The 16,968-nt window shown below is 44.0% G+C and overlaps 1 protein-coding gene and 1 non-coding gene across 2 annotated transcripts; both read right to left on the minus strand.

Annotated features, from left to right (window-relative positions):
* Window positions 1-1,391: 1,391 nt before the first annotated feature.
* LOC134341287 (large ribosomal subunit protein uL5-like) lies at window positions 1,392-16,968 on the minus strand. The gene is made up of 6 exons (XM_063039161.1): window positions 16,858-16,968; window positions 14,516-14,660; window positions 10,283-10,389; window positions 5,561-5,692; window positions 3,498-3,608; window positions 1,392-1,465 (listed from the first exon to the last, which is right to left on the minus strand). Exons 1-6 carry the CDS (start codon window positions 16,861-16,863, stop codon window positions 1,436-1,438), a joined length of 531 nt encoding a protein of 176 aa, XP_062895231.1. The 5' UTR covers window positions 16,864-16,968; the 3' UTR covers window positions 1,392-1,435.
* LOC134343167 (small nucleolar RNA SNORD35) lies at window positions 13,332-13,411 on the minus strand. Its single transcript, XR_010017207.1, has one exon. It is a non-coding gene; the product is annotated as a small nucleolar RNA SNORD35 (small nucleolar RNA).

The following is a 16,968-nucleotide window of genomic DNA, read 5'->3' on the forward strand; positions in this document are numbered from 1 at the left end:
GGTCAAAGGACCAGCAATAATGAAGACTGGTAGCCCACCAGGTCTATGGGTTTGTCCACCATTGAACACACCATTTCATAAGAAAGCACCATTCAGCAAGGACCCCCACCATCCAGGCTATGCTCTCTGCTAAACTACTGAAACTCAAAAGAATGAACTGATTAAAAAAAAATGCATATGAGCCTCAGGATCTCACCAAGATTCAGGAAGTGATTATCCCTCAGCCATCAGGCTCTTCAACCAGAATGCTTATCTTCACTCTTCACTGAAATGTTCCCCTTTGGACTCACTTTCAAGGACTGTTCTCAATCTTTTTTTGTTTCTTTGAATTTATTATAATACCCACAAGAAAGTGGTTGTATAGTGACATACATGTACTTTGATAATTCACTTTGGGCATGACAGCTGGTGACCCCCTAAGTACATGAGTTGGCAAATCCAGAATTTATGAAATCGTCATCAGCAAGTCTTGGGGTCAATACTGAAAATTGAAGCCCAAAGGTCAAATGGAAGTCAAAGCCCAGGTCTACAAATCAGAAGTCCACTGGGGAAGTTGGAGACCTGATCTGGACTTGGTGTGGGTGGGAGAGGAGAAAAGGGTCTCATTTTGCTTCTCTGTAGCTATTTGTTGTGTTCCGCTGAGCAGTGTGGGTATGCTATGTTGATATTTGCTGGTTACAAACTCAAAACAACACATTTCACTGAAACTAAATTTTTGATGTACATGTGATAAATTAATCTGAATCTTATACTGTATTATTCTGTTCCCAAGTGTGGCTCAAGCTCAGTTCCTGCACTCTACAGGTGCAAGAGAAATTGCATATGTATGGAGGAACACGTTGGTCAAATCTTCTGGCCGGCACTGATCTTGTTTGCGCAGGCAAAAGATGCTAACAACACTTCTGGAAAAAAAACTTCCTTCAGTTAGAAAACCATGTGTCCAGTTTTTTATCATCTCGTATGTTTGCTCAATGCTTTTGACTAGCAAACTAGGTATGTCTAGCTAAAACCAGGAATGAACTGAACACTAACCATTTAAAAAATAAATCACACTGAGCAGTTTAAATAACCAAAATTATTTCTGCAGTATAACAAGTAGAGGAGGAATTTCCTTAGTCAGGGGGTATGAATCTATGCCATTTGTCAACACAGATGGCTGTGGAGGCCAAGTCATTGGGCATATTTAAGGTGGAGTTCGATATGTTCTTGATGGGTAAGGGGTTAAAGGTCACAGGGAGAAGGCCGGAAAGTAGAGTTGAAGAAAAAAGCAGCTGTGATTGAATGGTGGCGTAGGCTTGAATGGCCTATTTTTTCCTATTATCTTATGGCTTCAATAATTATACCCTGTAATGTACACTATACCAATTTGAAAAAGAAATAGACATCAATAATACAGATAGTTTGTCTTTATTGCATGATTCACACACTCTTCAAATTATTTTCCAGGCAGGAGGATACCATCATACTGGAAGACAAAAGAAACCAGGTATTAGTCAAATAGAGGACAAGGCAGTTGAACCAAGTATCTGAAAACGAATTGGTATGCATGCATCCTCAACATACAGTGGAAAATTTAGCAGGTCCGGCAGCATTTGTCAACAAGTATTTCAGGTCTGAGATTCTTTCCAAAGATTCTGCCTAACCTGCTAAACATTTCCAGCAGCTTTGTTTTCATTTCAGTTTGCTCACAATGCTTTGTCAACATACCCACCCTTGCCTAAAAGCAACCTACTCTAAAAATCAACGCACCAACCTTAATGTAGAGCAATGAATTCCCACCTTTTTAATGGACCCCGGGTTGGGACCATCCCCCCCCCCCAACATATAGAGGCTTCAAAGATTACTCAGGACAGATGTTCTCCCGTGATACTTTAGAAGCTCCAAATGAAGTACAAATGACAACTTTGGAAACACAAATTCAATATACTTGATGCAAAATACAGAATGTCATATCTTTCTATCCCTCAACAAACCTCACTCTTTGAACGTCTAAAGCAAATCGCGTAAGAGTTGTAGTGGTAACCGCCGAACAACATGTTAGGATAAAAGAGACAATAAGGCTGAGTAGTTACAAAGATATATTAATATTTTATAGCTGACCAGCAAAGCCTGATTCACAAGCAACCTATTTAAAAAGAAAGTCGCCACTTGTTGAACTGATAGGGGGCAAAGCCTGTTCATTTAGAATTGACACTCCACTCTCACAACCTCCTCAAATCTCTGAATATTAACAGCGGTCCCTTTTAACTAATTTAGTAATAGGGCACTACAGCAAAGAAACAGACCCCTCAACCCATCTATCCAATGACATTATTCTGCCTAGTCCCATCATGCCACATCTGGACCACACTCCTCTCATCCATGTACCTCCCCAAACTTCTCTTTAATACTGCAATTAAACCAACTGGCACATCGTTCCACACTCTCACATCCCTCTGAGAAGCTCCCCCAGCTTCCCCTTAAATATTTCACCCTTAGCCCATTGCGTAGGGATTGTTTTCTCTGGAGTGGTGGAGGCTGAGGAGAGATCTGATAGATGATATGAATATGAGGCATAGATAGAGCAGGATAGTATCTTTTCCCCAGGTTGAAACGTCTAATATCAAAGGCATGCATTTAAGATGAGAGAGAGTAATTTCAAGAGTTGAGAAGGACGAGTTTTTATTAAACAGAGTGGTGGGTGTCAGGAATGCACTACCTGGGGTAGTGGTAGAGGCAGATACATTAGGGACTTTTGAGAGATGTTTAGATAGGCACATGAATGGGAGGGAAATGAAAGGATATGGATTTTTTTGTAGGAAAAAGTGACCAATTTAGTTGGTTCAGCACAACATTGTGGGCCTCAGGTCCTGTTCCTGTGCTGTACTTTTCTATCTTCTTCCACTTGTGTTTACCCATCTATACCTTTATCAAATGCCTACAAGTTATAAAACCTTCCATGCATCAAACTCTGAATTTTGTTTGAGGACCAACATCCACATCGGCAGAGGGGTCAGAAACCAGAATCTTTAGGAGCTTGCCTAATGTGTTTTTTTTAAAAGAAGGATGTAGAGAGGCTTCAGGGGAAATGCAAGTAACTTGGAACGGGCAAGGAAAAGCTGAGGTCATCCAAGTGGATAGAAAAAGAAAGTAGAGTACAATGTTTGAAAGGTGTTGGGCATTCGCAGGAGCTTGGATATTGTGCTGGTTGTTGACGGAGATGATACACTTCACCGTACGCTTTGATGTACTTACATGATAACTAACACTGACAATTCTCAGTCACAGTAGATATCCAATGAATCTAAGCCCGTTTATAGAGCAAATGCACTGTTTCTTATCAACACCCGCCCCCCATCCCAAACAGAAAAAGTTACAGATTTGGTAAGAAAGAGGTACGAGGAAATGCCATGCTGATAGACATCATGAATAAACTTATCCTTAAAGGATTGTGAATTAACTTACAAACTAGCACAAGGAAAAGGGAACAAGGCAGCCCCATTCAAAGAGCTGCTTACCTTCTGCTGAAACCACCTCATTGATTCTTCTTTGGTAATTTTGTGCTTTGAACCAATGCGTCCTCTTTTGATCTTTTTATCTGAAATACTGTAGCCAGGTCGTCCCATGACCTAAAATGTGGAAAAAATAACGCAAATAAGACCTGTCAGCCTGAGGCCAGTTACATTAGTAGTTGTCAGGAACCGTGACACTTTGGCCCAAACATTTCCCCGTAATATTCAGAGATGATCAGTGTGTTACATTTACTTGTCATCTCAACTCCCCCATCATGATTTAAGGTAATGGTGTGAGCAACACACAAAAACGCTGGGGGGGACTCAGCAAGTCTATGGAAAGGAATGAACTGATATTTCAGGTCAAGACTCTTCATCAAGGTTTGAGAGTGGGGTTAACTTTCAAACTGCCAGCGAAGGTGGATGCAGGTTTGGTTTAACACGTAGAAGGAATTTGGATATGTACATAAATGGGAGAGGTATGAAAGGCTACAGTCCAGGTACAGGATAGGACTAGGCAGAATAATAGTTTGGCATGGTCTAGATGTGCTGAAGGACCCGTTTCTCTGTTGTGGTGCTCTATGGTTTGAGTGTTGTTGAATCCTATTCACTCGTTTGGTTGAGTTCAGCTTCAACAACACTTCAAGAATGTTGACTCCACCCATACCATCACTGCTATACAGTAGCAGCAGTTTACACTGTCTGCAGGATGTACTGCAGCAAATCAACAAGGCAGCTCCTTATAGAACAGCATTCAAACCTACGGCCTCTACCAGCTGGAAGGATGAAGGTCGCAAAAGCAGGGAGAACACCAGCATGTGGAAGCTCCCTTCCAGGCCGCACACCACCCTGACTTGGAAACCTACCGCCATTCCTTTACTGTCACTGGGCCAAACTCCAGACCCCCACCCCCAAACAGCGTTGAGAATACACCCACACCAAAAGATCTGTAGTTCAAGAAGGCAGCTCACCACCACCTTGACAGCAACTAGGGACAGGCAATAAATACCGACTCAGTCTGTGAAGCCTCTATTACTTTAATTTTTTTAAAAAGTAAGAAATTAACATCACATTTGGCATTAAGAACCAAAATGTGTTATCTTTATGGAACTAGACTGATCAAAGGTCATCTTGATTCTTTGCTGCAAGATTAAAGTACAAAGTTGTTGTAAATCTTCCATTCAGGAACAGGATCAGAATCAGATTTATAACCAATGTGAAATGTGTGGTTTCGCAGTAGTAGCAGTATAGTGTGATACATAAAAAAACATTGCAAGCTTAAATATAAAAAAAAGTACAAAAAGAGAACAAGGTAAGCCAGTACCATTCAGAAATCTGATGGCAGAGGGGAGGAAGCTGTTCCTCAAACACTGAGTGTCTACCTTCAGGATCCTGTAACTCCCCTCTGATGGAAGTAAGAGCATGTCCTGGATGGCGAGGGTACTTAACGATAGTGCAAGAGAGCAAAATAGTGAGGTAGTGTTCATGGCCATTCAGAAATCTGATGGCAGAGGGGAAGAAGCTGTTCCCAAAACATTCCAGCAGGTGTCTTCAAACTCCTGTACCCCCTCCCTGATGGTAAGAAGAAGATGGCATGTCCTGGATAGTGAGGGTCCTTAATGATAGTGTAAAGAGCAAAATAGTGAGATAGTGTTCATGGACCAGGCAGAATTCTGATGAAGGGAAAGAAGCAGCTGCTAGAACACTGAGTGTAGGGCTTTAGGCTCCTGTACCCCCTTCTCAGACAGTAGCAATAAGAAGCCATACTCTGGATTGCAAGGGCCCTTCATGATAATGCAGAAACAGAGCAAAATCATGGGGTAATGTTCATGGGCCGTTCAGAATTCTAATGGCCAAAGTGAAGAAGCTGTTCCTAAAATGCTGAATGTGTCTTCAGGGTCCAGTATCTTTTCCCTGATTGTAGTAATAAAAAACAGGACATGTCCTAGAATGTTAGACACTATTCGCACCATTAGTCTTCGGTGGGGCTACAAATTATTAAGTGCTCCCTCATACTGCATCTCCTCAGCACATTGTAAGACAGTGACCAGGACACAGCATTCACTTACCACATAGAAGTCCAAACCATAAATTCCGATGCTGGGATCGTATTTGATGCCCAGATCAATGTGTTCCTGGATCCCAAAGCCAAAGTTCCCTGTGTTGCAGAAGTTACTCTTCCTCAATTCATACTCCCGCACCTACAAAACAAACAATGTAGATCCATGTGTTTGCATTGAATTGTCACTGATCATGGCACGCATATAATCAGTATACACTTAAGCTCAAAAGCCAGGCCTGTGAGCACTTTTGGCACAAAATTATAGATAGGATGAACTTGTGCAGGCTCCACATTCTCCCCCCCCCCCCCCCACAAAATCAAGGTTAGGCGAGAGTAAAACTAAAGTTCATAGTTTTAGGCTGAAAGGTGAAACATTTAAGGAAATTCTAAGGGGAGCTTCTTCACCGAAGAGGGTGGTGCTCTCAATATTGCATCTTTTTCATGATTTGGCTTCTGTCACACATTGCTTTTTTGTCAGGCTTCATGTATAGTTTTTCATAAATTCCGTTGTATACTTTTTATTTTCCTCTAAATGCCAGCAAGAAAATGTTATATGGTAACACATGTGTACTTTGGTAATAAATTTACTTCGACTTTAGAGTGTGGAATGAGCAGCCAGTGGGTTCAACTGTAACATTTAAGAGAAGGCACATGGACGGAGGGGTTTGAAGGGCTATGTTCTGGGTGCTGTTAGATGGGGCTGAGCAGACCAGATAAGGATGGACTGCCTAAGCCGAAAGTCCTACTCCTACGCTGTGGTTCACCAGCCTATGCTAACAGATCAATGAACTATCACTGTGCTATTCCAATATCCCACTTTTCTTTCCCCAAGATCAAAAACATAAACCAGTCTTGAATACACTTGGCGACTGTATTTATTCAGCAGCGAATTCCATAGATTACCACCCTTTGGGGCAAAACACTAGCTCACCATCTCAAAGCAATTAAAATTACCTATCTCTAATGTACTCACAACAGTAAAATTAAGAAGTGAAAGAATAATTATGTACTAAATGTATACCACCAGGTTCACAAACAGTTACATCACTTCTACCATTTCATTCTTGAACCAACTAGCAAAACCCTAATCATAGTGTAGCAACACTTTGATCACTTTGCAGTAAATGGACTTAATTTATGGTCTTTATGTCATGTTATTGATGTAAAGATACAGCATGGTCACCTAGCAACTCATCCATTTAGTTCCACAGGACAATTTACAATGCCCAATTAACCTACATCGTTGCAGCAAGCGAGGAAACTGGAGCAGCTGGAGGAAACAGATTTGGTCACACGGAGGATGTACAAACTCCTTATGGATGGTGCTGGAAATGAACTGTAAAAATATCACACTAACCCTAATGCTACCGTGCTGCCTTTGTGTCCTTTCTTGTGAAAATTGTTTACAAAGTATTTTTCTTGTAAATGCTGCCTATCTGATGCTTGTGCCTGTGATACTGCTGCAAGCAAGATTTTCACTGACCTGTGCATACATGGACCTGTGCATTTGACAATAAAATCAACTTTTGTCTTTTCAGGGCTGACCCAGATTAGGACTACCTGGCTTAATTCAGAGAGAGCACTGCAATACGAAACACAAAATACTCTGCAGATGCTGGGGTCAAAGTAACACTCACAACACGCTGGAGAAACTCAGCAGGTCGGGCAGCATCCGTGGAACTTCTCTTTTGGCTCTTACCACTTTCTTCAGACCAAAGGTGTAGCTACAGGCACTCGCATGGGCCCCAGCTATACCTGCCTCTTCGTTGGTTATGTGGAACAGTCTGTGCTCCAAACCTATTCGGGTACTGCTCCCCAACTTTTCCTTCGCTACATTGGTGCTGCTTCCTGCACCCATGCTGAGCTCGTCAATTTCATCGACTTTACTTCAAACTTCCACCCAGCCCTCAAATTCACTTGGTCTATCTCGGACACTTCTCTCCCCTTTCTCGATCTCTCGGTCTCCATCTCTGGAGACAGACTGTCCACTGACATCTTCTACAAGCCCACTGACTCTCATAACTACCCTGACTATACCTCTTCCCACCCCGCCACATGCAAAAATGCCATTCCCTATTCCCAGTTCCTCCGTCTCTGCCGCATCTGCTCCCAGGATGAGGCTTCCCGCTCCAGGACATCTCAAATGTCCTCTTTCTTTAAGGATCGTGGTTTTCCTTTTGCCGTCATCAATGATGCCCTCACCCACATCTCCTCCATTTCCCGCACTTCGGCCCTCACCCCATCCTCCCGCCACCACAACAGGGACAGAGTTCCCCTTGTCCTCACCTACCACCCCACCAGCCTCCGGATCCAACACGATATCCTCCGCAACTTCCGCCACCTTCAACAGGACCCCACCACTAAGCACATCTTTCCCTCTCCACCCCTCTCCGCAGGGATCAGTCCCTCCGCGACTCCCTGGTCCACACATCCCTCCCCACGGATCTCCCACCTGGCACTTATCCCTGTAAGCACAAGGGCTACACCTGTCCCTACACCTCCTCTCTTGCCACCATTCAGGGCCCCAAACAGTCCTTCCAGGTGAGGCAACACTTCACTTGGGAGTCTGTTGGGGTCATCTATTGTGAAGCAGAGTTGAAGTGGGTGGCAACCAGGAGATCCTGTCTGTTGTGGCGGATGGAGCGGAAGTGCTGGACAAAGCAGTCCCCCAATCTGCAGAGGAGCTCCCGGTGCGGCCTCCTCTATATCGGTGAAACTCAAATTGGGGGAACCGCTTCATCGAGCACCTCCACTCCATCCGCCACAACAGACAGGATCTCCTGGTTGCCACCCACTTCAACTCTGCTTCACATTCCCATTCGGATATGTCCATACGTGGCGGCCTCTACTGCCACGATGAGGTTAAACTCAGGTCGGAGAAGCAACACCTCATCTACCATCTAAGTAATCTCCAGCCCCTTGGTATGAACACTGAATTCTCCAGCTTCCGGTATTTCCCTCCCCCCATCCCTATTTCACTCTCCCCCAGCTGCCTAGCACCTCCCTCATGGTTCCGCCTCCTTCTACTACCCATTTTCCCCTATTCCTTTTTCACCTTTCCTGCCCGTCACCTCCCTGCTTCCCCTCCCCCACCCCTTTATCTTTCCCCTTACTGGTTTTTCACCTGGAACCTACCAGCCTTCTCCTTCCCACCCTCCCCCCCCACCTCTGCCCCTTCCCTCTTCAGTCCCAATGAAGGGTTCCAGCCCGAAACGTTGACTGATCGTTTCCACGGATGCTGCCTGACCTGCTGAGTTCCTCCAGCGTGCTGTGAGTACTGCAATACAAATACAGGCCCTTCAGACCAATGCTGATCATGGTGCCCACCCAACTAGTTCCAATTCCCCGAGTTCAAACCAACCTCTGCAGGACATAGTAGCACCACAGATTCCTTTCAAATCTGTTCCCTCTCACGCTAAACATATGCCTCTCATTTATTTTTATTTGGAGATACAGCATGGTATCAGACTCTTTTGGTCCAACGACCACTCCACCAACTACCAACTAAGCTGCATGTCTTTGGAACTTGAGCGTAAACAGGAGCACCTGTAGCAAACTCACGCGGTCACAAGAACAAGACAGTGGCAGAGTTGAACCTTGGTTACCAGTACTCATAGAAATATTTAAAATTCTGAGACAAATAGATAAAATGGATGGTAGCAGTAATTTCTTCAGAGCAGGAGAGTCCAAAATTAAGGGGCCATATTCCATAAATATTAGGCTTTTAATACAATTTGGCAATACATTATTTAATCATTTTTTTCACTTTGATAGCTGAACAATCACAGTAGGTCACAATATAAAAGGCACATTCAAAGGTTCAATTTAATGTCAGAGAAATGCATAATACATATCCTGAAATGGTTTTTCTTCGCAAACAACCACAAAAACAGAAGTGCCCCAAAGAATGAACAACAGTTAAATGTGAGAACCCCAAAGTCCCCCCCCAGCTCCCCCTTCCCACACGCAAGCAGCAACAATCCCCCTCCCCCCCACCGGCAAAAAAAAGCAACCATTGGCACTGCCACTGAGCACTGAAGCGTGAGCAAAGCAATAGCAAAGACACAGACTAGCAGTTACCCAAAGACTTTGCGTTTCATCTGGCATTCGGCATACCACAGGGTGTCTCTCTCCCTAATAAGGGAGAGGGAGGCGCCTCCATTTCCCCATCGAGCAGGGAGACATAACAAACTTGCTGGTTTACGATGTTAAAAGTCCATTACATCACTTTTCTCAAGCTCTGTACCTGTCTTCGGGCACACAGCAGTAGACTTAGTTTATTAAACAAAACTTGTTTATTTCACAGCACAAGATAATATGCAGATGCTGGAAATCCAGAGCAGCACACAAAATGCTGGAGGAACTCAGCAGTTCAGCATCTATGGAGAGCAAAAAAAAAATCAAAGTTTTGGGCCCATGGTCAACCCCGATGAATGTTTATGGGCCGAAATGTCGACAGGTTATTCCTCTCCAAAGATGCTGACTGATCTGCTTAGTTTCTCCAGTGTTTTTGTGTGTTGTACATTGCAGTTAACAGAGGAAACTCATCTTGTCACAGACCTGCAGAGCTTGGTGTCTCACACCATGGTGGTAGGATAGAAAGGACTGTATTAAAATAAGACAGAACTGGGTGCCACATGACTGAATGAACAGCAAGTTGAGTGTAAACCTGATCACTACTCTGGTCAATTTTAACTCAAACTGGGTTCTGAGTACAGATATGTCTCACCTTCAGACCCTTCTCTAAAATTTCTTCAGCTTTGGCCCCGCGAATTGTGCAGTGAACAGCAATCTTCTCGTTTCTCCGAATGCCGAAGGACCGCACTGTGTAGCGAGCTGTTGGAGAAGGTAAGGTTGGTTATTTGTTGCTGCTTTCAACACAAATCAATTTCGATAATTAAAACATTAGATTTGAGCACTAGAAATAAGTCAGAAAACTTCACAAAGCATGAAAAACAAAAAATTCCCTCATGGAAAATAACTGAGTGTCCAGTGAGAATCGCTTCATTTTAACTTTGATACATTTATTAAAGCAGGGAGTTCCAACACTGCATTTCCAGGATTATTCACAGCCCACAAATAAACTACTCAGCTTTCCATCCACAGCCTTGCCTGTCACTGTAGTGAGGGGTTCTGCAGTTATTTGACCATTAAGACATAGGAGCAGAATTAGTTCATTTTGCCCATCGTGTCTTCCCCACCATTCCATCATGGCTGATTTATTATCCCTCTCAACCCCATTCTCCTGCCTTCTCCCCCCATTACCTCTGATGCCCTGACTAATCAATAACCTACCAATCTCCACTTTAAAAATACCCATCGTCTTGACCTGCCTGCAGTCGCTTGTGGCAATGAATTTCAGATTTCCCCCCATCTGGTTAAAGAAATTGCTTTTCATCTCCGTTCTAAAGGGACTTCCTTGCATTGTGAGGCAGTGCCCTCTGGTCCTAGTCACCCATGAAAGGAAACATCTCCACATCCATACTATCTAGGCCTTTCAAAACTCAATAGATTTCAATGCAATTTTCTCTTAAGTCTTCTAAACTCCAGTGAGTACAGGCACAGACATCAATGTTAACCCTATCATTCCCAGGATAAGTGCCCTTTCAGGCCATGATTTGCAAAACCTCAAATACTAGGAAACTCCTTCACTTTTCTCCTTTATTCTTTACCCAAATTAATTTTGGCCCAAAATATAAATCCCAACCATTTGGACAGTCGGTGCCCCACTTCACTCTTGACTCAGCTTTTTTTCTCCAGTCCTCAAAGACCTCAGCCCAAAATGTCGACTGTACTCTTTTCCATAGATGCTGCCTGGCCTGCTGAGTTCCTCCAGCATTTTGCATGCGTTGCTTAACCTACTAACATGCATGTCTTTGGGATGTGGGAGGAAACCTACACGGTCAAAGGGAGAACTTATAAACTCCTCAGAGGCTGGAAGGATTTGGCATGTTTTTGTACGTGGGAAGTCATGACCAACCTTTTTAGTTTTCTTATGAAGAAGTAACCAAAAAGGCCATGAGGGCAGAGCAGTAGGTGCTGTTTACTTTAGACTTTAGGAAGGCTTTTGACAAATTCTCCCGTGACTGGTTGGTCTGGAAGGTTAGACCTCATGGCATCAAGGGGGAACTACCTAGGTTGGATTCAAAATTGGCTTGGATGTAGGAAGCCGAATGTGGTGGCTGAAGGCTGTTTCCTGACTATGGGTGTGCCGCAGGGATCAGCGTTGGGGCCCTTGTTATTTATGTAAATGACTATGATGCAAATGCACCTGACTTAATCAGGAAATTTGTAGGTTTACCAGGACGCTGCCTGGATTAGAGCGCATGTGGTTTTCTCTGAAGCAGTACTGGCTGGAGAGAGATCTGATAGCAGTTTATTATATGATGAGAGGCATAGACAGACAGACAGGCCATCTTTTTTACAAGGGGCATAATCTCTAATACCTGAGGGTATGCATTTAGGTGAGAGGGGTAATTTCAAAAACGGTGTGAGGAAGTTTTTTTTTAAACAGAATGGTGGGTGCCGGGATGGTGGTGGTAAAGGCAGAAACATTAAAGACTTTTAAGAGACGTTAAGATAGACATATGAATGTGAGGATATGGACTTGTGGAGGCAGAAGAGATTAGTCAGCCTTTAGATTATTAATTTAATTGGTTCGGCACAACATTGTGGGCCAAAGAATCTGTTCCTGCACTATGAGGGATAAGCTGAAGCGCCTGTATTGTACAACAGTGTTCTATGTTGCTTCTGTATTTATTTATTTATTGCCAACACAAAATAATCTGCAGATGCTGGGGTCAAAGCAACACTCACAACATGCTGGAGGAACCCAGCAGGTCAGGCAGCATCTGTGGAAACGATGCTTCTCCCAGTAGCCACCCACTGCAACTCTGCTCCCACTCCCATTCGGATATGTCCATACATGGCCTCCTCTACTGCCATGATGAGGCTAAACTCAGGTTGGAGGAGCAACACCTCATATACCGTCTAGGTAGTCTCCAGCCCCTTGCTATGAACATAGAATTCTCCAACTTCCGGTAATTCCCTCCTGCTCCCTTCCTCTATCCCTGTCACTCTGCCCCCTCCCCCAGCTGCCTATCACCTCCCTCATGGTTCTGCCTCCTTCTACTACCCATTGTGTTTTCCCCTATTCCTTCTTCACCTTTCCTGCCTGTCATCTCCCTGCCTCCCTTCCCCACCCCTTTATCTTTCCCCTTACTGGTTTTTCACCTGGAACCTACCAGCCTTCTCCTTCCCACCCTCCCCCCCACCTTCTTTATAGGGCCTCTGCCCCTTCCCCCTCAGTCCTGACGAAGGGTTCCGGCCCGGAACGTTGACTGATCGTTTCCACAGATGCTGCCCGACCTGTCTTTATTTATTACCATCTTTCTGCAACTTAGATGGAATCTTCAATCCAGACAAAATAATCCATCAGTCTGCTGGTCACATTCATCCACACTACTTTAAATCCAAATATTTCATTATATAAAATTGTCCCATATTTCATTGAGTTAAAAATCATGCACCGACTGTGACACTAAGTCAATTATCACAGTACATATGCCAGCATATACTACCTTGAAATTCATTTTCAGGAAAATAAAGAAATAATGGAATTCATGAAAGTTATACTAACAACCAAATGTGTAAAAGGCAAACTGCAAATAACAAAGAAATACTGAGAACATGCGTTGTAGATTCATTTAAAGCGAATCTGTAGGTAGTGGAAGCAATCTCACTCCTTGTATTAAACCAACCTAGCGAACAATCCCAGTCCAGAGTAATCAGTTATTGCTATTAAGCAGTTTCATCACATTTGTTATGAAGACCATCGTGAGTAAAAACATCATTTTAACTCTGGACAGGAAACAATGTTGAGGATTCCATATCAGTTCAGAGTTGAACAGAAAGACTTGACAAATCCTGCCTGCAGAAGTATTATTCAACTATTGTACAAACATATTTTATAAGAAGAGCCCTGACCGTACTTCAGTTTGCCAAATTAGTTCAGTTTTTGTGAAATGAAATAATATGATTGTACTTCACTTGTCACATCTTCTATACTTCCAGAAGATATCTCTGCAACTTGAACCTGAATGCGGTTAACTTTGCCACGGACAGCCCAAGCCGGGCCGCAAAAGGAAGAGGATTGGACACTGGGCTAGCAAGCCTATCCCATAAAAAACCAGAGCAACAGAAACACCACCAGAAGCTCCAAAAGCCTCACTCCTGGGAGACAAAGGACCCTTGCTAACAGAACCAAAACACCTCTGGCCCAGCAGAGCACTCTGGCGGCATTAAACCTGATGGCCTTATTAAAGCAACACACATCAAAGTTGCTGGTGAACGCAGCAGGCCAAACAGCATCTATAGGAAGAGGTGCAGTCGACGTTTCAGGCTGAGACCCTTCGTCAGGACTAACTGAAGGAAGAGTGAGTAAGGGATTTGAAAGCTGGAGGCGGAGGGGGAGATCCAAAATGATAGAAGACAGGAGGGGGAGGGATAGAGCCGAGAGCTGGACAGGTGATAGGCAAAAGGGGATACGAGAGGATCATGGAACAGGAGGTCCGGGAAAAAAGACGGGGGGGGGGGACCCAGAGGATGGGCAAGAGGTATATTCAGAGGGACAGAGGGAGAAAAAGGAGAGTGAGAGAAAGAATGTGTGCATAAAAATGAGTAATAGATGGGGTACGAGGGGGAAGTGGGGCCAACTTTCAAATCCCTTACTCACTCTTCCTTCAGTTAGTCCTGACGAAGGGTCTCGGCCTGAAACGTCGACTGCGCCTCTTCCTATAGATGCTGCTTGGTCTGCTGTGTTCACCAGCAACTTTGATGTGTGTTGCTTGAATTTCCAGCATCTGCAGAATTCCTGTTGTTGGCCTTATTAAAACCCACTGCCTTATTTTGTTCAAGGGCATCCAATCCCGATGGGAGGAGGTATGCAGCCAGAAACACTGACCTTTTGAAAACACTGGGGTCTGGCCAGTGAGTTGCTCCAGCACTTTAGCAGCTCTGGTCAGCCTGTCACCACTTTCACCCACGCAGATGTTCAGACAGAGTTTCCTAATGCGGAGTTCACGCATAGGGTTTTCCTTCTTTTCCATCTAAAAAAACAAAATTAAAAATTTCACACATATAGTACATAACATGAAGTTCTTTTTATTTCAGGTTCCTCACAGAGTAACGACATACAAACCAGTATTAAAGAAATAGACATCAATGTCTCTTACAACAAGCATACCTAGTAGACCATTCTTGATCTAGATGTTCCAAAAATGAGTTGTATGCAAAACTGTATAGTGAAGGAGTTTTCCAGGACTACCCTAGGTTCATAATATGGGCATGTAAAAAAAACCTGTGATTTACAAATGAAACCAAGATGAACTGTAATTTCATTCGTGTCTGAAAATGACATTAAAAAAACAAATAAGTACACACTGACCCTGGGGAAAGAGTACCTTACTAATGGACATCTCTACATGGAGACAAGCTCCCCATTATTACATTCAAAAGTATGTTCATGTTCATTCCTATGAATGGCAGAGCTAGGTTCTTTTCCCTCTCCTTTTCATTCCTATGTGCTTTTGCAACACTGTGGAGGTATGGTATTGTGATTTTGATATAATTTAAGACTTAGTGTGTCTGAACTGGAACCTCTTCATTACCCAGAGATTATTTCCACCTGGTGATTGAAGTTGAACAGGACATAACCACCATCCTTACTTGAACTGTGATGGGACCACCTAAATTCACATAACTCATGGGAACAGAAAAGTTGTCTTAAAGTACATTTCCTTAGTGCTACATTGGAGGTTTACCCATGTAAAGGTAGCAAATTTCAGCACAAGGAGTGGAAAATGAGTAAAACAGATTACCTGATTTTATACTCCTTGAAACAAATCAGCCTGAAATCCACCAGATTACAACTACCAAGTAAACCACAGGAGATGGGAGGATGAAATCCCACATGGTCATTGGCCAGAAGTGACCACATTGTCCTCACCTAACACTTGCACTTCCCATGTTCCCACAAGGAACACTGCCAGTAATTGGGACCAGAAATGCTGTTGTGTGGACTGAACTAAACCCTCCAGTCACATTATTGATACAGTGCGAAAATTGGCCCCCCAGCCCCGTGCCTCTACATTTTCTAGCCATGGACCCAGCCAAATGTCTTTTAAAATATTTTAAATGCGCCCACCTTTACCACTTCCTCTGGCAGCTTATTCCACACCCCCACCATGCACTGTGCTGTCCCTCAAGCCAACTTTGCTCTAATCTTAAAACAACAACTTCTAAGACCATAAGACAGGAGCAGAATTAGGCCACTTGGCTCATCACGTTTGTTTCAACAGTCAATCATGACTAAGTTTTATTAACTCCTGTCTTCTCCCTGTAACTTAATCCCTTTACCAATCAAAACAAGACTGCAGATGCTGGAAATCTAGTGATACACACAATCATTTCCCTCCACTAATGCTGCCTAATCCACTGAGTTGCTCTATCATTTTATCCAATTAATCTCTGCCTTAAATACAAGTGACTTGGCCTTCACAACCGTCTGTGCCAATGCATTCCACAGATTCACCATCGCAGGCCAAAGAAATCCCTTCTAATCTCAGTTTTAAAGCATGCCTCTTTATTCTGAGATTGTGCTCTTGGATATTAGACTCTCCTACTAACAGGAATATTTTCTGCAACTTCAGTCTATTTTAGCCTGTCAATATCTGGTAGATTTCAGTCCCAGCCCCCCATCCATCCTTCGGAAAGGATGGAGTTAGAAATCCCCCAGGGATACAGACTGAGCATTCACTGTATCTACACGCATAAGAATTTTACAAACCTTTTATAATCTCACCCCTCAGCCTCCTGCTCTCCAGAGGCATCTCTTAGTCTGGCCAGCCTCACTAGCCCCTTTAATGGACCATCTCCTCAGTTTAACAGCACTGAAACGGATTGCCACCCACTTTTAGGGGAGATTAAGGTATAAGGGCCTGAGATTGAAAGTGCTAAACTACGTAGAAGGTTTTTGCTTGCTCCTCGTTGTCACCTTTCCTGCTCCAGAGAACGCCGAAACACTGAGTGCCCCATCTCCACCCTCCGGCCTCCTAGTCCTGTCCATCCGTCCCTTCTCGGGACGAGAACTGGACTTCAGACCGCAAAATCCACAGATAAGCCGCCAACAACACAACCAGCCGCACTCCTAACCCTCGGCGCAGCTTCCCGCACCAGTTCCCAGCCGCCATAGCAGCGGATGGCACCAGATTACAGTAGGATCCCCGCCGCCACTATAATACACACCGCCATTGCTGCAGGAACTCAGCCACCGAAAGGACGAACGGGCTGCCGGGAACTGGCCTCAGCCGCCAATCGTAGCCTCGTCCCCGAGCCACGCGAACCAGTCACGTTTCC

The sequence above is a fragment of the Mobula hypostoma genome, chromosome 2 (assembly GCF_963921235.1).
Source record: "Mobula hypostoma chromosome 2, sMobHyp1.1, whole genome shotgun sequence".
NCBI lineage: Eukaryota > Metazoa > Chordata > Chondrichthyes > Myliobatiformes > Myliobatidae > Mobula > Mobula hypostoma.